This window comes from Calypte anna, chromosome 4A, assembly GCF_003957555.1.
Source record: "Calypte anna isolate BGI_N300 chromosome 4A, bCalAnn1_v1.p, whole genome shotgun sequence".
NCBI lineage: Eukaryota > Metazoa > Chordata > Aves > Apodiformes > Trochilidae > Calypte > Calypte anna.
The window spans coordinates 3,620,321-3,642,098 of record NC_044248.1 but is presented as its reverse complement, the minus strand read 5'-3'; the positions used below and the strand labels follow the sequence as shown (position 1 = coordinate 3,642,098).

The 21,778-nt window shown below is 40.5% G+C and overlaps 1 protein-coding gene across 1 annotated transcript in view; it reads right to left on the bottom strand.

Moving 5' to 3' along the window:
• Positions 1–9,132: 9,132 nt before the first annotated feature.
• Positions 9,133–21,778, bottom strand: part of JAKMIP1 (janus kinase and microtubule interacting protein 1) — an 86,064-nt gene continuing 73,418 nt past the window's right edge. Inside the window, exons 20-22 of the mRNA XM_030449674.1 lie at positions 14,464–14,529; positions 11,422–11,466; positions 9,133–9,165 (exon numbers count right to left, since the gene is read on the bottom strand). Coding sequence (XP_030305534.1) covers positions 9,133–9,165; positions 11,422–11,466; positions 14,464–14,529 — 144 coding nt within the window. The remainder of the gene's footprint in view (positions 9,166–11,421; positions 11,467–14,463; positions 14,530–21,778) is intronic.

Below are 21,778 nucleotides of genomic sequence, written 5' to 3'. Positions count from 1 at the left end.
GCCTTTTTTTTTTTCAATCCATGAGTTCTGATACAATCATAGCATGTTTTGGGTTGGAAGGGACCTTAAAACTTATCCAGTTTCAACCCTTCACGTGGGCAGGGACACCTCCCACCAGCCCAGGTTGCTCCAAGCCCCATCCAACCTGGACTTGGACACTGCCAGGGATGGGGCAGCCACAGCTTCCTTGGGCAACCTGGGCCAGGGGCTCAGCACCCTCATAGGAAAGAATTTTTTCCTCATGTCTGACCTAAATCTCCCCTCTTCCAGCTTAAAACCATTTTCCCTTGTCCTCTCACTCCACACCCATGTCAAAAAGCCCTCCCCCAGCTTTCCTGTAGCCCCTTCAGATATTGGAAGGTTGCTCTAAGGTCACCTCAGAGCCTCTTCTCCAGGTTGAACATCCCCAAATTCCTCAGCCTGGCTTCTAATTCTCTCCCCCATCCCACCAGGGGGGGACTGAGCTTTGTGGGGCTTCACTGGCAGCTGGGGTTAAACCATGACTCCTGAACACTACAAGATCAAGGTAATGAGATTAGGAAATTCTATTTTAACACAGGCTGGTAAATCACAGGAGGAAGGGAAAAAGCTCTCTTCAGTTTCACAGTACAACACCAGATGTCTCCCTCCTCCATTGACATTTCTTCCCTGCTACCTCAAGCAACTTTCCCCTAGAAAAATCCAAGTGAATCAGCAGCAGAAAAAAAAAGGAGAAGGAAAAGACAACCAGGGGGAGCAGGAGGCAGAAGATTTGATGCTGCTGATGCTGTATACAGAGTGCAAGGAGGGCAACTTTCTGAAATCAGCTTAACACAAATTATGACCTGTGTAATGATACCAAAGAGTGGGTCACTGAGCCTCAGTAACCTCCTAGGACAACACAGCTGTAAACTAAAACCTGAAATGGTTAGAAAACTCTGTGAAGAGGAAAAAATTACCTTTTATTAGAATGCAGCATAGCATTCAAGAAATTCAGCCCTGTTTCTTGAAGACTTTTTGAGATTAGTCTCAGACAACTGGTGAGTTGATCCATCTTGCTTTCATCCCTTCAAACAACTCAACATATCCTTTCTCCTTTTCTCAATTTTTCTCACACCAACAATAAATCCTCCACTACTTCTTCCCTGGCTCTGAAAGCCCTCACTCCTCCCAACTTCAGCTGTGCAGTACCCTCAGAGTGCACTTGGTTGTATTGTCCACAACCCTGTGCAAGTCTCTTGAGAAATCACCTAAAATCTTTTCAAACCTTATCCTTATAGCTTTTATAGATAAAAGACTCTCTCTACTTTCTCCCAGTTCTAGAAGTACTCACAGGCTGATTGTCCTCCTATACTAAGGGGGTTTTGTTCATGCCCATGACCTCTCAATTAACTGCAGTTAAAATCAGGGGAGTTCTTGGGACACCAGGTCACCATCTGAATGGAATAGCTGAGTGTTGAGGCTTAGCTGATTCCACTTTATTTTTTTTTAACAAATCCTCAAAACAAAACTACCCTCCAGATCAGTGCCTAAAGAATAAAGTTTCTTTGAGCCACCCCGGAGAAAAGAATTGTTCTTTGTCAGCAAAATGAACTGGCAGAAGCTGAATGCCATCTTGCAGCATATGCAGAGTGAAGAGCTTGAAGCAAACAAGTCCTGTTTATTCCCTGGATTCAGGGCATATCACAATGCCATGGAGCTGTATGGCACTAGCTCAGCTCCCAACCAGCCATGAACACTGGATCCATCATCCCCTGTATCCCATTATCCTGAAAATCTCCCAGACAGGATTTTTCTTCTTCAGCATTTGGGCAGAAATCATGTGTGAAAACTCACCCAGCTGTATGTGTATTCCTACACTCCATGAGATAAGAGTCCTCAGAAGTTCTTCTGGGCTCTACTTCTAGTGCCAGCTGAGACCTTTGGCCTTGGGCACATCACTTAAAAACTGAAGGAAACAAGATTTGCAAAATGCCTTCACCATGCACCAGCTGAAAGCTCCAATGCAATGGAGCTCCAAGTGCTGATCCCAGAGAACTGGACCCTGGGAAGCATCAATGCATCAAGAGAAAGAAAGGGAGCCAACACAAGAAGGAAAACCTCTCATATTTACATGTAAATTACACATCTAATGACAAATGTAACCCAGGGTGCTGCCAAGATAACAGCTATTGATAAAAAGCCTTATTTTTATTTACCAGGTCAACACTGTTGCTTCCATTCTCCAGTCTTGTCAGCTGGGAGTCCTTTGCTTTCTTCTTTTTCAGCCTCACCCTACTTTGATCTTTTAAACTTCTGTTCTCATCCAAAAGCTCTTCCACTTTTTCCTGTAGTCTGAGTTCAGATAATTGCAGATTATAAACACGATGGCAAGATTTTTCCAGTTTTTTCCTGAGAAAGTCTTCAGTGTCCTGGGAGCACTGGAGTTCAGCCAGCAGGCCTGCCTGTTCTCTTCTGGTGTCCTCCTCTTTTTCCCTGAAGGATTTCAGGTTTTGCTGAAACATCTCAAGGTGGCTTTTCAGATCAAGCTCCACATTTTCAAGGCAAGTTTGCAATTCCATTGCTTCCATGCCAGATTGTTGATAGCTCTGAGTCCCTCTGAATGATGATTTCAGCTTCTCTTGGAGATCCTGCACCATCCCCTCTCCTAGCTCAGAGGTCAGAAGAGCAATATGGGCATTAAGATCTAGGACTTGCTTTTCCAGCCTTGATATCTCACTCTGAAGGTAACATTCCCTTCCTCTCAGCACTGCTGTCTGCTGCCTCTGCCTTTGCTTGTAGTGCTCAAAATACTCTGTCTGCCTTTTTATTTCATCTTCTTTCACTTTCAGCTGCTTCTGAAGCCACTGTAGTTTTTCCTTTTGCTTCTTCTCTGACTTTTCCTGGGTCTCAACCTGTAATTTCAACGAGTGTTACTGTTAACATCTTGATACTAAATCTCTCCTTACAATTAAATCTCCTTATTTATTTTTTTTTCCTGAAATCTTCACTGATTATGTCTTTGTTTTCTGAAAACTCAGGAATGGCTTCAGTAGAAACTTTTCAAAGCCAGTAAAATCCTCCACTCTTTCTGTTTTCATGGATCCAGCCAAGGAGCTGTGCAAACTAGGGAAAAACACCCATTGTGGGTGTTACTAGCCAAAAACTGGACTTCTGATGCAAAACACTTACAAGGAGCCTCAGGACTCAAGAGAGAGAGAGAGACTGAAGGAGAACTGAAGACTTTCCCCCAGGGGACTAAAAAGTGGGGCAAAAAAGACCCAAAAAGTCCTGATCCCATTGGTTATAGAATAAAAGAAAGGCCCAGATGATTTAATGCTTACAGAGGACACTGGAGAGGACCTGGCTGATAAATTATTGCTACAAAGAGAAGCTAAAGTAGGTCAGCTGAAACAATATCCCCCTCACCAAGCTCATCAGCTCCTCCTGGATGTCTCTCAGCTTCCCCTTCACACGCACATTTGCATTTTCAACCTGCTGCAACTTCACATCCAGCTGAGCAATTGTCACCTGAAGGCTTTCATCTGACAGCTCCAGCTCCTTCATCCTGGGACAGGGAGATCTTTCCTTAGTAAATTCAGCACACTTCCAGCTGGATCAGTCAGCAGCAAAGTAGCAATTTATCTTTGTTTTTTTCTCCCAGTAATCCAATAGCAACAAATTGTTGATCACTAATATTAATGTTTCTTGGAGACTCTTTGAACTGTTCAAGGCAATGTCTGAGTTCATTCTCTCTCTGCTGGCTTAAAATAAAAGCCATGAGCAAACACATTTACAAGATCAATACTCACTGAAGCTTGGTACAGGACCTGAAGTGACAGCTTCCATAAAGACAACCACATTTTGATCATCACTATCTCTATCTGATCATAGGATTTGGTTAGGTTCACAGTTAAAAAAATTAAATTTTATGATGCTGGAAACTTGCTTCCCATCCAAATTGACAGGTTGAGGCTGTCATTTTAATGCCATAATCTGCCTGGATAAAAGAAGGCTGTTGGGATCTCAAATACAATTCTCAACTATTTTCCCTCCCTGAAATCTTTGTTAAAATAGACCTATTCCTATCCTAGAATCCTAGAATTGGCTGGGTTGGAAGGGACCTCAGAGATCATCAAGTCCAACCCTTGATCCACTCCTGCTGCAGTTCCCAGCCCATGGCACTCAGTGCCACATCCAGGCTCTTTGGAAAGATCTCCAGACACGGAGAATCCACTACTTCCCTGGGCAGCCCATTCCAATGCCTGATCACCCTCTCCAGAAAGAAGTGCTTTCTCATCTCCAACCTAAACCTCCCCTGGCACAACTTGAGACCCTGCCCTCTTGTCTTGCTGAGAGAAAGCTATGAAAGCTTCCTTTTCAAAAAAGACTCATTATTAATATGATTTTGACAAAAATCCTGTTATTAAAAGATCCCTGGCCAAATCCCTTGATGAATCCAAGCAATGAAGAAATGATACAAGTAGTTATTATGAATGCCATTTATATTCTCTATCCTTTTACCTGTTTGGCTATCAAAACCTTGATATTACTGTTCCAGTCAGCTACATAATTACTGCTTAAAGCTACTATAATGACTGGCACTAACATACTAAACCAGATGAAGCTTTCTGAAACAAGGAAATGTTTTTTATTATTATTTTTGCAACACAAAAAAATTCCAAATTAAAGCTTAACTTGAAAAGGATACACTTTACAAGCTGAATATACAGCTTTTAAATATTTAAGAAAGAAACATCCTGAGAAAGCTGCCTGCTTATTTGCAACAAGATTTTAGACCACGCTGATTTAAATAAATCTATATCTGACATATTTAATAAATTTAAATCTGATTTAAATAATAAAACCAAAAACAGAGAATGCTGCATTCTTGTTCTGACAGCTACACAAAACACTTATCAGGCAGCAAAAAACCCCATGAAATCTTTCTTTTTTCTCATCTTGCATGGAGCATTTGACAGCAAGTACATGGAGCAAAGGGAAGAGCACGTGCAATAAATCACATTAATTTTGACCCTTTTATTTCCCTATAAGACCCTTTTATTTACCTGTTTCTCAGGACAGAATCTGACTCCATGTAGTCCTCTACAAGACCTTTCACTTTTTCCTTTGACTTTTCCAGCTCTTTTATTCTGAGGCTCAAATTCTCTTCTCCTCCACTGTTAACTTGTCCATCAGGTGTGCTGGCATCTTCTAATCCCTGGAAAACCCAGAAAGTATCAATTTTAACATTGAAATTCAGGATATTGACTCCTTCATTATCAAGCACTTTAACAGAGTAATGAAATCCTTGTTCCCTCCCAGATGAAGGATTCATGATGGGGAAAATCCCAGGACGTTCTCAAGGTACCAACAGCCCAAGGCTGCAGTAAGAGAGTTGAAGCCTCTGATGATCAGATGAACTCTGCTTCTCCATTCTCAACACATTTATTATTTAGGAGAGTCTCATTTCACTAGCTGCAAAGTAATTCAGCATCTGTTTCAGGTCACAACATGAGATCCCTTTGGTTTAGTAGTTAGATCACGGTGTTGCTCAAAGGTTGGACTGGATGATCATGGAGGTCTCTTCTAACCTAAATATTCTGTGATGCCCAGAAAAGAGTCAGATGGACTAATTAAAGGAATTAGGCATCAAAGATGTGAAAAGAGGATAATTTTCTACAAAACAGAGGAGTTTGTGAAATAGATTTATCACCTAAAAAGTTACACTCGTTATGGATAAATATATAAAATTTTTATTGGTCCACAAAAGATTTTAAAAATATATTTTCCTATTCTAAAGGCAATCTGTGACCATTTCAGAGTAATATTCAGTATATTTAACTGGTATTCTGGAATTCTGCATTCAGTATTTTATTTTAAAAGTCTGCTTCACCTCTGGCAGGTTACAAATCCATGCCTAAAAGGAATTTTTAAGCTTGAGCTGGGGAAAGGAGGCTAAGTTTGGTTCTTTGCCTCTTTAACAATAAGTCTAAAATGTCCTGAGCCAGGACTTCACCTTCATTTACAGAAACTCTTCAGTAAGTATAGTCCTGTAACTGGCATATTGGAGACTCCTTTGCTTTTGCTACATTTGTACTGAACTGGAATTGGATCTGTCATTGGGATTCAACCACTGAGTTCAGATCTACTTTCCAGGAAATAATGCAATTTATTTTTTTTTTTTTTTTCAGTAAAGAAATGCTGAACTCACAGAGCAAAGAAGAAAAAAGTAAGATTGAATTTTGACACTGGAGAGCAGAAAAGAGCCCAAAATAGTGCAAAAAGAATAAACAAAACAGTTCAACACTTATCCTTCCATTTTTTGATGTGTGCTCCTCATGGATAATGGTGAATTACATAAAATTTTATCATTTTTTGTCCCTGTAACCCTCCTTGCCCTCACCTCAGCCACAGGAGGACACAGAGCTGCAAAGATTCATCCCCTTGATAAGCCATGATACTTAACAGCTCCAAGTGTGGAATAAAAACTAAAATACAAATCCACGTAGACAACAAAGTTCAAACCTCTCTGTGACCTCTTCTAGCCCTGGCAAGCCCAGTTTCTTCTTGGATTCCTGAGTCCCATAAACCTGATCACAGCTGCTATAACTGACAGCAAAAATGAAAAAGTTGTTGTTTCTTTCTTTGCTTTGGTGATTTCAAAGCTGTGTCACAGCAAGTGAAATTCAGGCCCAGCAGCTTGGATGGGCTGAACCCAGTCAGTCACCACATGGTGCCTGCTGCCAGCTCCAGAATAAATACCAATATACAACAGATTGTAGGACTGGAATGAGGTACTCCAATGTTTCCCAAAATGAGACATCCTGCTAGCTCAGCAGCAGGAATTTCATGGGAATTATGGAATGGCTTAGGTTGGAAAAGACCTCAGAGATCATCTCCAACCTCCCTGCCAGGACGCCTCTCATCTAGACAAGGCTGCTCAAAACCTCACCCAGCCTGGCCTTGAACACTTGAAATGTCCTTCAGATCAGACAGTTTCTTCAAGAAAATTGCCCTGTGTGAATTAGAATGTAAGAAACTACATAAAACAAGAAGAAAATGGCACTGCTCATACCTTTTCTGCCACCAGAGCACCTCCTGTCCCCGCGGCGCGCTCGCCGTTGCAGCCCCGGGCTCTGAACATCCCCTCTTTGTGCTTCAAGTTTCATTTCCAGAGCAGTGATGGCCAAAACTATGTCAGAATGTTTCTGTGCCAAGTGAATCATTCTTTAGGATTTCTGTTTCTTCATCAGCACCTGGTTGGGTTACCTCAAGCTGTCCATCTCCAGTCACAGCCCTTCTCTTCAGAGTAATTCCAAAACTCTTCCTTCTGCAGAGGAGTCCTCGTTTCTCCAAGTTCTCTCACCAGGCCACTAAAAAATTAAAATAAAACCTGAGGGAAAAAAATCTCTTATTTGAAAATATGTTCTCTAAATGCTTGTTCCTTTTGAGGCACACATTGTGAGCAACATGTTCTTTTGGGGATCAAGTGTCCAAACTTCCAGATGATCCTCATTCCCAATCCCAGCTGTGTTTTTCACCAGGAAATGGTTATTCAGACTCTCACACAAGCCACAATTTGCTGAATCTGGCTGAATTATTCCTCTGGAGTGCCTTGGTTCCCTCAGCAGATAAATGATCTCGTCTGGTGGTTCTCTGTGAAGAGCACATCTCTGATCTTAAAAAAACCTGACTTTTTTGAGGATGATTTCTGAATCTTCAGCAGTGAGATATTCAGTTGCTATGACAAATCTTTTCCTCAGCTTTTTTTGTGCTGCCTTGATTCTTCTTCTTCTTACATGATACTTCTTTTCAGTCATAATTTCCACCTTCTCTGGAATCACTGTCACCATCTTACTCCACTCCATGCTCACCTTAAAGTCCCAAGTGTCCCTGGGAGCAGCCTTGCCTCTCTGCAGCTTTCTGCTTGGCCTTTTCCACACAAAGATGATTTCCAAGAAAATGTGAGAGAGGAGCAAGTTTCCTTTTAATATTGTGCTCTTGATATTCTCAGCTTGCCTCAAGCTTTCATATCTAATTAAAACCATCTCTTTTTTCATATTGTCCTTCTAGCTAAGAAGCAACCATTCCTTTTCCCTCTTGGAAAGAAAAGCCTAAGGTTTTTGAATTTTCTAACCATTCTCCACCTTAAGTAACTCTTCTCAAAATGCCTTTTTTGCAGTTTGTGCTTTGCCCAGATTTTTTTCTTGCAGTTTAGGTGGCCTCAGCTGTGTTTTTCTCCTTCTGCTTCTTGAGGTTCTGCCATTTTTGCTCCCTGGTTATCAATGGTGAATAATACCAAGATCCTTCTATTTCACCTGGGAGAATACTGTGATTTCAAATAATTTATTTCCAGCTATTTTTCTGCTTATCAGATTCACCTACATGCCCATCTTTCTTCTTGAAGAGAGCACATCATGGATTATTCCCTTTTTTCCCACCTCTCAGGCCACCTCAGGATCTTCCATCCTCCCAGTGCTATCTTTACAAGTTGTTGCCTTCTCAAGAAATATTAAAAAAAAAAATAATTTCTCCCACACACTTCTTACCCACTTCAAAGTTAAAGTTCAATCCAACATCTTGCCTTGCTCCAAAACTTTCTCTTCTCCACCCATGGATTTCCAGTTTAGGAATTTAATATGAATTTTACCACGCTGAGGTTGTAAAATCTCTCTCTTTCCAACTTCAGGTTTGTTTTTTTTTATTCTTTTTTTTCCCCTGTCAGCTATTCAGTATAGAGAACTTATTGTCAAACACTTAGCTGTTTTTATATAGCTATTTAAAAAGAGATTCTGTTTCCTGGGTGAAATGCAAACCACGTTGGTTGAAAGCATGCAGGAGGGAGACAGAGATCTCAGTACTGTAAGAAAACCATTTGGCAGATCACAGTTCACAGAGCAGCCAGTAATTGCACTTGTATTTTTTCCAGTGTTTAATTGGTGTGACAGTGAAAATTCTGTTCAGGCTTTTTTCAGTGTTTCTGATGTGCTGGTCCTTATTGGATTATGAAATCGTTCCAGCTTGAAGCTCTACCTTTACAAAAAAAAATCTCTAATTTAAATTCAAATAGTTTGCAGCTTCAAGTGTTATGCAAAAAAAAAAAAAATATTAAATTAAATGCACCAATTTAAAGCTGCTCAATAAAGATTTTCTATATTTTTGCACGTGGACTCAGCTGTTCACTCCATAGGTTCTTTTAACAGCCTGCATACAAAACAAAAACAGAAACCAAAAAGAAGAAAATAAGAAAAAAGGCTGCTGAGCTTTAGGTAGACAACAAGAAGTTAGAAATAAGTGGTGGCATCCAGCCATAAATCCACAGGTGCTGCAATCTCTACATGTTTAAAGCTGGCTTCAACATCACAAGAACCAAGATGCCCATCAGTGAACCACCTGCGTTACCTTGATCTAATGACCAACATTCAGGACATTCCCAATTCTGTAGCTAAGTCTCTTAAAACAGGCTTTGATATTTTAAGAGCCAAATCTGCCTCTGATTATTAATCAGACATTAATTCCCCTCTGGCAAGATGAGTTCAAGGGACTTGCCCTCCATACAAACCCTGCAACATCACGTGCACTCCTTGAAATAGCAGCCATATGGCTACTCAGACATTGTCCCCATCTTGTCCCCTCAAAATACTTGTCACCAACCTGGAATTGCTGGTAACAGCAGGGTGTAGCAGCACTACTTATTTTCTGGAGACTAATTATACATTTAATTTTTTAATTTTCATTTTAAATGGCACCCATGATGCTGTGAGTTACACTGGAAACTTGCAGAGCATGTCTAAGCCTTGAACTTAAAAGGTATAATAAAAGATAATTTAACTAACAGTAGCTTAAAATACTTGAAATTGTGTTTTTAAAAGGCTGGTGCTCTCACTAACAAAATGCTTATAAATTGTCCCCCAAAGTTGGCCAGCACATATTCCACAATATTCAAAACCAAACACGTTAATCCAGATTTTAGCACCTCTAACAAGGACTGGAGTGAATAAAATGAATGAGACTCCAAGGGCAATCAGTTGGGTGACTTCCTTCTATGTTACTCTTTTAAATTGACATTAAACAAAATAGCACCTGTCCTCTCAGAGAACAGGAAATTCCAGAGAAGAGAAAACTCAACTCAACCACAGCAAGGTGAATAGTGTACCACAAGACCTCCCCTTCCTTCAAAGACATCACTGAAAGCTTAATTTTGGACAAAATAACGGGCATTCCTGAAGGTCCTAACAGTCCTCAAAATGCTGTAGAAATATTGCTTAATTTCAAGGATTTTTTAAACTCCAAAGGAAGCCTCTCCACTTGTAACAACCCAATAACACCCTGGGATTACATTCCACTCATGTGCATCCACCAGTATTTTATTGCAAAATATACAACACATGCAGTGATGCTCCTAAAGAAAGACCAAAGTTCCCAAGAGTATCAACAGCAAGGTGATAGCTGACTCTACTGAAAAAAAAAATAATAATAATAATAAAAAAAACCCATGGTAATATAGATCTGATTTTTCAAAAGTACTTGTGATCTGTGCAGAAGTATTTAACTTAATTAAATAACTCAAGCTTAATGGAAGGCAATCAGAATAAATTTGGTGAGTACCATCACTGTGCTTCTCCATCATGCTCTACTTGATGGCAGATTGAAAGGGGTTGATTAAGCTCTGCTACTAAAAGGAGATTCCTTGAGCATTATTCACAACAGATTGCAAGGACAAACAAAACAGAACAGCTATAAAAGTAAAAACATTTTAGAGTTGCTGTTAAAAAAAAAAGCAAAAACCAAAAAGCCACACACACAAAAAATCATAAAATAAATATATAATAATATATATTTAAAATAAAAAACAAAACATAAACCAAAACCAAACCAACAGCAGCAAAAAAGGCTGGGTAAATATTCAGTAATTTAAAAACACAGCTTAGTCCTCTAACAAACAGACTGTGGAGTTCCCATCCTTACTAAAGGCAGGGTGACCTTTCCATTGGTCCAGGGAAGAGGGCTAGGACTGATTATCTAAAATATTCTATCTCCTCCTTGTGTGAAAAAGGAGCTCCTGTGGCTTCAAGAAGCTTGAGAAAGTAAAATTAATTTTTTTTTTTTTTTTTTTTGCATGGGTGGTGGTGCTTATGGGGCTTTTTAGAAGGATCCTCCAGTAATACCTGACCTCTAATTCAAAATGCACCTGCTCTGCAGAACTGAAAAGCACCCACTGCAGCCTGTGTCTTAGAATGCAAAATAATTTCTTGTTGAAAACCCACTGATCTTCTGCAGATGTCCAGGAAGATAACTGAAGGCATCCAAGCTGGTTTCTATTCAGGACTCTTCCTCTCTACACAAGCAGAATCTCTATAACCTTCCCCAGGGTGTCAGGGTTGTACAAAGACAGTTCTCACAACACAGTAAAATCTAAAGGTTAGAAGTGGACTAAAAAGAAAGAGAAAGAATACCAACCACACATCTTGGCTCAGGTGTCTCATCAAGGCCACAGAATGAATGCTAGTGAAAAAAACAAAAAAAGGAACAAAAACTATAACATAAGATCAAAAGAAAATGAGGAGAAAAGAAAAGAAAAAAGATATAAGATATGGAATATGAGATCCAGTGACATTATATTACAGCAGTTAGGGTTACAGCAGAATTAACTGACAGACACAGTATGCCCATCTTATTCTAGACAGGGGTAACAGGGTTCAAAATCAAGTATTTGAGAGCAGCTTTACAAGAGGTGACACTGGTGGAGTCTGGGACTTCAGAAACACCAGGCTTGGCTTTGGAAAAGAACTAAGCAAGTACTTACACCCAAAAGCTTTCCTGAACCAAGGTTTCTCAAGCCAAGGGCACAAACTGAATGCAGCTTCAGTGGGAGTGGGATGTGAGGAATGATGTGTTTAAACAGCACTTGTTCCTCATGGATCAAAAGTGGGATTTTACATTATTCTTCTGTATGGTCTTCAGAAGCAGGATGGTTGGCTGAAGAATTCATAGGGCAAAAATACTGCCAGCCTTCTGATTTGACAGAGTTTTACTTAAAAATTCAACACTGAATCCATTCCTAAAGGGAACTATAAAGCCAGACTCATCCCATAGTAACTATAAATGGTGTGATGAGGCTCAACCAGAAACTCTGCTCTTCCTTCAGAAACCTACACCTTCTCTCTCCACGAGCAATTATTGTGTGGAAGTGTCAGTCTGCATTCACTGCCACATTAAACCTCCAGAAGAACACTGAAATTCAAGCACAGGTTTTCCAGGGAGGTTGTGGCTGCCCCATCCCTGGCAGTGTCCAAGTCCAGGTTGGATGGGGCTTGGAGCAACCTGGGCTGGTGGGAGGTGTCCCTGCCCATGCAGGGGGTTGGGACTGGATGAGTTTTGAGGTCTCTTCCAACCCAAATCATTCCGTGATTCTCTGACCACACCTTTGTCCCTGAGGCAGCCAAATTCAGAATGGGAATTAACCCCAAGGGGGAAAAAAAAAAAAAGGAATTCAAACGTAATAGAGTTAGCAGGAAACCTTCCCCCCATCCGGGACTGGAAGGATAACAGAAAACAGCAAAGCTTTTTTTGAGGTCTGCTGCTAATGTAAGATTAGGGCAAAGAGAACCTTAATCATTTTAACTCATTACAGGCTTTCTGCTAAGCTTCTGATTAAGCTTTTTCCCATCCATTGCACTGATGAAGCAGCCCAGATAATACCAACTTCTGTCTGCAGAATTAGCAGCCTGTCTAATCCAATACCTAAGAGCAGAGCAGGAGAGGCAGCAGCAGCACCTGGAGATGTTGATGCTTTAGAACAAACATCAAAATTAGGGGATGTAGAGATACCACCCTTTTCCTCAAGATTTCTCTTCCTTGAGGACTCAACTCTAGCACCTTAGACACCCCTGGCTGTCAGGCAGGGAGAGCTTCAGGTAGAGAACTTTGCTTTCTTCTTTGCAGAACAGGGCAAAGGCAGCAATCTACCATCTTGCCTTGCTCCAAAACTTTCTCTTCTCCACCCATGGGTTTCCAGGTTAGGAATTTAATATGAATTTTACCATGCTGAGGTTGTAAAATCTCTATCTTTCCAACTTCAGGGGGGTTTTATTTTTTTTTTCCCCTGTCAGCTATCCAGTAAGTGTCAAACACTTAGCTTTTTTTTATATAGATATTAAAAAAGAGATTCTGTTTCCTGGGTGAAATGCAGGAGCCATTTAAGGGGTGGACACTGCCCATCTCTCTCTCCTAGTGGCAAAAGGGACCACTGCCTCCCCAAAGGATGCTGTCAGCTCAGCCCCAGACAGAGAGCAATGGGGGCTGATGGAAAAAGTGGCAATTAGCCACAGCAGCAAAGAGCCCAGCTCCTCACAGCTCTTCCCCTGGCTCTTCTACAAGCCCAGCTAGACATCCTGGCTCAAAAAGTGCAGGAAAAGTACTGCAGAGGGGAGACAACTTTTGTGGGAGGTTGTTAGGGAATTGGAATAGCTGCTAGAAGGGCACTATTTGCAGAGGATGACCCAGGGAGGGCTGTCACAGCCTGGGAAGAGATGAAGGGACACTGAGATGAGTGAATGAGGAGGAAGAAACCTTGCCACATCCAGTGTGCTGCTCCCCAAGGACTCTTTTAGTTCTGCAAACCCCACTGACCTCTTCCAGCTCCCATTCAGAGTCCTCCCAAAGCTTTCCTTTGGCTCTTTTACCCAATTCTGATCCCAAAAGAAAGAACCCCAGAGATGGAAAACCCCACTGCCATCTCCATCCAGTGCAGCAGCAGGTTTCTGGAGGATCAGACAGCAAATCAACTTGAGAAGATGTGGCTCATCTTGGGACCCAGGCAGTGGTTTAGCAAAACAGAACTAAAAGAACTTGGGGAAAGCCCAGTTGTCAGCACATGCCCCAAATCCACAAAATCTGGGAACTACTTAAACTCACATTTAAGTAGTCAAGGGACTTTGATTTCTAAGGTCATGGCACCTTCTGTCACCTCCTGCCTGGGATCACAGGGACACCAAAACATTCCCTGCCTTAAGCCTCAAACTAAGCTGCTTCAAACCAGGAGAAAATTTGGGTCCAGGATATTGTTTCAGAACCTCTTTGTATCTCAAAGCAAGAAAATTTTTTTTTCTCTCTCTTTTTTTTTTAGTTTCAGGTGCTCCTAATTAATTCTTTTTAATTTCCAGCATTTCCAAGTTTTCCAAAGCTGAGTCTGTCAGAGATAAATCTTAATTTTGCTTCTTAATTTAACCCCAGTAACCACTCCCCCTCCTAGTCCAGTGTCTTTCCAGACCTCTTGTTTCCTTTCCATACCTTATGGGAAAACCAGGTAATTTTCAGCAGGCTCAGGTTGGAACTTGATTTCATGCATTAAGGACTTGAACTCAAATTATAAGTTTTTTGTATTAAAATAGATTTTATATTAGGTCAAGTGCTATTAACATCAATGTAACAAGGAAAAATAAATCATTCTGGGGGAAAAAAAAAAAAAAATCCATTGGGATCACCCAGGCACTTATTTACCTTTTCCTCAATTTCTTTGAGTTGCCTCTTTTGAAGTTCTATTTTATCTTCTAGCTCTCGAATACGCTGCAACAAACAAACAACAAGTAAAATATAAATTATAATCTCTGACTTGAAAAGCACAGCAACCAGAGACTTGAGAAATGTATTTAAAATGAAGAGGAAAAAATATCCATTATTAATGCAACACTTCCTTTAGGGTTATATTAGGCATGTTCATGGCAGGATTGCTCCACATTTCCATGAAAACGTGGTGTTTTAAACAAGCTGCACACTCAGAACCTCATGTTTATTACCAGGAAGTCTGATCACAATCCTCAGTAATCAGAATTTTAACCCATACACACAGACAACTCCAATGAGCACCACAACTCTTAGAAGTCCAACTGAATTATTTTCTCTGCAGCTGCCAGGAGCTTTTCTGCTCACCTAGAGAGTCAGCAGGCAATACTAATACATTGAATTAAACTCTGCTTTCCTTTTCTATAAAACAGAACTAATGTTTTGAGGATATTCACACCATACCAGAACAGCAGAGCACACAAACTGTCAGTTCAGTTTCAGTTTTCTGTTCCATCTTTTACTTTCTATAAATTATGCTACCTTTGGATTTTTGGAGGGTTTGTTTTGCTTTAGTTTTTTCATTTTCTACCTTAAGCAGATGCATTTTATTGCACTTTTAGTGAACTGTACCTGTTACAAAGTTCATTATAATTTAATTTATTTTTTTTTGTTACCTACTCACAGCCACTGGGCATCAAGGAGCAGCTTTACACCATCAGCTTTTGCCAGGATTAACTACCTGACCTCTGCCTGGACTACAATAGCCAAGGTTAATAAGAGTTAACATTAAAAGAGAAATTATAGTCTATTTATGATGTAGTATTTATAGTCTATTTATGATGTAAATAGGCAAATAAAACAAGTGTAGCTGCTCCCAAATTCTTTTATTTCTCCCAAACTGCTTTGAAAATTAACACCAAGACTGCAGACAGGTCAGAAGCACCAACTTGTTTTAAAAGACAAGATTTTGCTTTAGTGATGGTTTTAAATACCATGCAGCCAGAATCAGTCAATCCAACCCCTCAGTGATTTCCTCTGATAATATAAAAGCAGAAACCAGATTATCCCTCGTGTGACACCAGTGCAAGGAAGCTTTGCTGACAGTAACAAATGCCCCAAGCACTTTGCCTCTATTTCCTTTCAACTGATTTATCCTTCATCTCCTCCCTGCTCCAGGCAAGTCCATCTCCCATCCAATCATCTCCATCTCCTGCAGGTACCAGGAATATTGCAATCCCTAGGAAAAAGCCAGGAGATGAGAAGCAGGGAGATGTCATCACCTCCAAGACCTCTGGTCCATACCTGGGAGTCCTGGTTTGCTCTGTGATAAAATTAGGTGAGATAAGTGGAGAGAAGTAATATTTTTCAATACCATTTTCAGGATAAATCATGGGAGATATTTTTTTTTTCAGTACCCACTGAGAACTTGTCTCCAGAAAAAAAAAAAAAAAAGATGAAAGATTAAAGAGATTAAAAGCCCCCAAACATCTGGTGGTTTTCTCACCTCAGGGTTTACAGCAAGTGTACTCTTATAGAAGAACATGTTAATTGGGAGAAGATGTTGTTTTTAGATTTGGGAATTCTGTTAATTAAGTAAAAATTGAGATGTTATTATCCCCTTATGGATTTTTCATCCTTTCCAAGGATTACAGCAATTCAGCTCTTCTCTCCAGCTACTCAGAATTGTTCTCAGTAAAAAAAAAAAAAAAAAGCTGAGGTTTCTGATTTCCAATTCTCATCTTTAAGGGTTAAACTTTGTGAGAGAAAAGAGAATAGTAGAGATGAAGAAATATACCCTCTCCTAAAAAGCAGTTTAAATACAAGACAACCTAACAAATGCAAGGGAATACACATGCAATTGGATCTAAAAAAAAAAATAATCTTCAGAACAACTGTATTTCTGTCAATAAGACAAAAAGGGGGGGGACAGAGTCCATAGGGCAGATATTTACATGTCTACAACAGATGTATAGGCAAACCTGAGGATAACAACTTGAAAATAAGGGACTAATGTTTAAATAACTCATTTTCCCCTTCAAGTGAGGGAATGGCAGCAGATTTATGCTGCAAATGAGATTTTGTGAGTGAGCTTTTGCAAACCAACTTCTTCCCTACAGAACTTCAGAGGTCAGACCTTGACAGATGAGAATTTGTTCTACAACACACCCAGGGGTTGCAGTTTTCCACCAGGTATCAAAGGTTGTTGGTGTTTACTTCTAGCTTGTATTGTAGGGAGGATTATCCAGGGGGATGAAGTGGGTGTAGCTATTCCCATCAATATCCTCACAAGGTGAACACTGGAAAGCTAACCAGCCTAGCTCAGCTATTTATATATCCTGAAAAACCTGATGGAACTCATTTCTTACCATTTAACTGCAGAGATGGCCTTAAAAAGATATATAAAAATACATAAATATATAAAAATTATGTAAAACATATATAAACTTATGTAAAATATATAGATATTTATGCAGAAGAGGGTTAGGTACAGTAGTTAACACATAAAAATATTTTTTCTCATGGTGCCCATCTGCACTTACAGCATTATCTTGATCACACAAAAATAACAGTTTCCAATATTCAACTTAAAGAAAAAAACCAAAATAGAGAAGCTACATGGAAGAATTCTAGCTTTAAGACAAGCAAATATCTTCTAGAGGCAGCAAGAGATGTTCCTCGGCCAAAGGTTTTATTAAACTACCAAGAAGGCAATCACACCTAAATTACACACACTAATTAAGACTGAAGGCAGGACTGCTTGAGATTCAGTAGAAGTATTTACACCTTCATCTACTGTTCCTTTTACTTGCAAGAATTAGCAATCAAGAAGGTGGGGCCTCACTCTGAGGTTTTTCAACCCTTGATTAGATGCTCTTAATTAATTTGTTTGTGTTGGTGCAAAAGCATAACTGGGACAACAAATCCAGCAAATCTGGTTTATTGTTACCAAGAAATTCTGCCTACTTTCATGCCTTGGGGCATAAATTGATGATCAGTAAGGCTAAAAGGTTCATCTAAAGATAATTTCAACCAGCAGAATGCTTATGATCCCTTTTAAACCCCTGGCTTTGGTCATAGGGGGGTTAGGGACACAGCACATGGGTGCCCCTTTTGGGGAGGGACAGGATTCACAAGAATTCTGTCGAATTCTGGGGCCAAAAAAGGAGCAAAACCAGCACAGTGGGACTGCCAGAAAGGGAAGAGTGCACACATCAGGGATGGGGGGTCTGAACATCATCCAACTCAATCACATCCCAGACCAACCTGCTGAAAAAATGAGCACTGATTTGTCACTGGTTTGATGATGAGAGCCAATAAAACCTCACAGAACTTTTGGATGATGATCTGTGAGTATTCCCTGTTAGTACCTTCACCCACCCGTGGAGATCCCCTGGAAGGGGAGTTTTGGAAGGAGGATTGGCCAACTTTTGGTATGGCAGGCATCTAGTTGATGAATCTAGTTGGGCAACTAAGCTGGTGAAGGGACTTAAGCACAGATCCTATGAGGAGAGGCTGAGGGAGCTGGGGGTGTTGAGGCTGGAGAAGAGGAGGCTCAGGGGAGACCTCATCACTCTCTGCAACTCCCTGAAAGGAGGTTGGAGCCAGGGGGGGGTTGGGCTCTTTTCCCAGGCAACTCTCAGCAAGACAAGAGGGCAGGGTCTCAAGTTGTGCCAGGGGAGGTTTAGGTTGGACATTAGAAAGAATTTCTTTCTGGAGAGGGTGATCAGGCATTGGAATGGGCTGCCCAGGGAAGTAGTGGATTCTCCGTGTCTGGAGATATTTCAAAAGAGCCTGGATGTGGCACTGAGTGCCATGGGCTGGGAACTGCAGCGGGAGTGGATCAAGGGTTGGACTTGATGATCTCTGAGGTCCCTTCCAACCCAGCCAGTTCTAGGATTCTATGAAATCATCCTCCCATGACCAGGCATGAAGTTTGCTGCCACTTCTGAGCAGCTGCTTGCAAGCAGGCAGAAAGCAGCAGGGGCTGAGCAGCAGATGGCTCTGCTGGCCAAGGGATGCCTGGAACAGCAACTTCAGCTCCTTCAGGAATGAGGCTGAGCTCTGAAATCCATCTGCATTTCCAGGCAGCTACAAAGATGCAGAAGATGTCCAACATATGCCTCACTTATGACTTAACTGCAATTTGAACAGAGTTTTCAGATCCATTAACAATTTTTTCCTTGAGTTATTTATACATTCCATGTCCAAAAGCAAATGGCACAGCCAGAACCCTGATGGACAGCCTGAAAATGTGGGCAATTTGGTTGAGAGCATTCAGAAGGTTCAGGCAGCTAAAGAATTCCCAAGAACAAGGCTGAAGGTCTGTGAAAGCCCCAAGCATGCACTGAGCAGAGCTGGAAAAGGGAAGGTCACCACCAGCTGTTGCCAATTCTATGGATGCTGTTTCACTTCCAGCAGGGATCATTACCTGCCCCTCCTCTTCAAACCAATGCTCCCAAACACTGAGGGCTGTCAAATTGCCCCAAAGTGAGAAAAGAACTATTTTTCTCACCAGAAGCAACTTGCTTATTTGCAGAAGATTCCTCCTGACTGCTCAAAACTCTCATTTCCTTTAACCTCACACTGGGAAGGTTGTCTTTCTGGGGAAGACTTTTACCTGAAGTGCAATTACCCACATCCATAATTATTTTCACTTAGATAAACTCAGATGGCAAGTGCCTTTAGTGTGTACCTTCCAGGGAAACTAAGGCAGTCAGTTCTTCCTTTCAGAGGTAAGAGGGCTGAAACACCAAGATGGGACTATCCAATGTTAGCACTTCCAGAGGTTCTGACCTTCCTCCAGAAGGGAAGTCTCCAAATTTGCAGGAAGGTTGCTCTATAGGTGGTACCTGAGCTGGCCTAGGCAGGACCAATTCCAGTGTCTCTTCACCTCCAGCACAGCTTTCCTGATAGCTGGGTAATTTCCCTGGAGATCATGGTTGTTTTCCAAAGCTCAGTAAAAGATGCACATTCATAGAATCAAAGAATGGTTTGGGTTGGAAGGGACCTTAAAGCTCATCCAGTTCCAACCCCCCTGCCATGAGCAGGGACACCTCCCACCAGGTCAGGTTGCCCCAACCAACATCTTGGATGGCTTCAGATCCTCAAGGAGGTTTGCTGAATGGGCAAGATGCTACCAGGAAGGGAATTTTTGTGGCAAATATCTGCCAGAAAATGTTGACCTCATCATCCTTCACCTAGGTGTCCAGGTGCAGAACTGATGTTCATGTTTTCTGGAGAAATGCCCTAGGAAAGAGCCCATCTGAACAAACTGTGGTACTGACCTGCATCATCAAGATGAGTTCAGATGGCTGCCAAATACTCTCCTTACCATGCTACTACAGTCATAAAAACACATGAAATTACTAATCAAGGTGTTTAGGAATCATCTTAAATAGTGCCTGTGCCACACTCTTATTGGATTTACATTCCCCAGCAAATCCAAGAAAACAATTTGATAATTTTAGCACACAGAAGACAAAGAAGGATTTGCTAAGCTGCTTAGAGCCTCCGCTCTGAAATGTTGGGAAGGCTCAGGTTGATGTATATTTAGAGGTCAGGCACCAGGGATGGACCATTTCAGATGTGAAGCCTGTTTTGAACCTTTGAAGCCAGCCTATGGTCGAGAACACATCTCCTTCTGCAGCCAAATTTAGCAAGGGAAATACTTTATCAGCCTTAAAAGGGGAAGAATCAATCTTGTTTCTTCATGATATTACTGTAAGCAGCTTCTCGACACTATTAAACCCCAGGTATGTAAGAGCTTTCCTAATGTGAAGAGCAGACCTAAGTTACACTCAGGAATCTAAAGATGAATCCGACCTGACTTGCCTTCAGCTATTCCTCAAATCACTCAGCTGATGGATAAAGTTCTTAATGAAAATACATTCTTAATTTGAATGCATTTTAAGAGCTGTTGAAACGACTCTTGTGTGGCTGCAACACAAATGATGCCTCTTTTTCCCATATTCCTAGAATGGGATTTTGCACAATGGTCCTAAGGCAAGAGGCAAGCACAGTGTAACAGAATGAGCTTAGGCTATTTCTGTTGCCACCTTCTTTTGCTTTATGAATGAAAATTTAATATAAATTTCAGCCAGTTGAAGCTGAGAGATCATTTTGGGTACTCTTGTACCTCTTCTGAGTCTCACCAAGGTCTTTCAGCAGGTAAAAATTTCATTCCTTTCTCTGTGTTGCAGCCTCAACCACAATAATCCAATTAATAGTTACTGAAGTAGGAGAATTGTTAGAATTGTTCTTCTTAATCTTTATTCTGCATTTGTGGTTTCTTTGTCTTAAGGAGAATGAACCTTTCAGCAGCTGCACTGATGCACGATTTAGGATGAAAACAAATTTATTCAATCACATTGGTGGTTTGGGCAGTTTTATAAATTCATTTTTTTAATAAATTCAATTTATATAAATTCAATTTTATAAATTCATTTTGCTTAAAACAATTGTTAGCTGTTAAAAACTGATAATGAATGGCTGTGGTCAGAAGGTATGGCTTAATATTTACTTAATATTTATAATGAATACAAATATTATAATTTGTAATTAATATTTATATTAATATATACTTATTTTTTAAAAAATTTAGGGCATTTGAATTTATGCTATAATAAAAGTGCATCACACAATGATATCTAGCAAGAACATCAACAGCTCTCTTTTCATTAGGGAAAAACAGCATAATCAGCATCTTAAAACTGATTCCTGGTTCTTTGACAGCTTAGACTCAGTAGCTGGGGGGGGTGGGGAATAAAAACAAAACTGCAAAAGACACAAAAAAGATGAGATTTGGGTTATTTTACATTCAGATATCTAAATACTCAATTTCCATGGAAGTGAGGATTATGATCTACCTATGAACTGTGCAGAAGAAAACACATTAAACCAAAATTATATCTTATCTGCCATCCATGTCATTTGTGGGAAACTGTGATATTGTCATTCCAGAAGCACTGATGCCTTGAAATACTCAGAATTCACTCCTGCATGACAAATCAATACCAGAGGCCAACTCTGATTAACCCTGACATGATGTGCTTGATGAATATAAATTGCAGTTAAACAGCTATGATAGCAGATGCCTTTAAGTGCAATTAATTGATATAAAAAAATACATTTCCAACAGTAATCTGTTCTGAACAGCAAAGCACAGAAGATTTCTGATCTGCAAGCATTAATAATTGCAAAAAAAAAAAAAATAATCACTGTGTCAAGGAGGACAAATTTAAGACAAAACCTC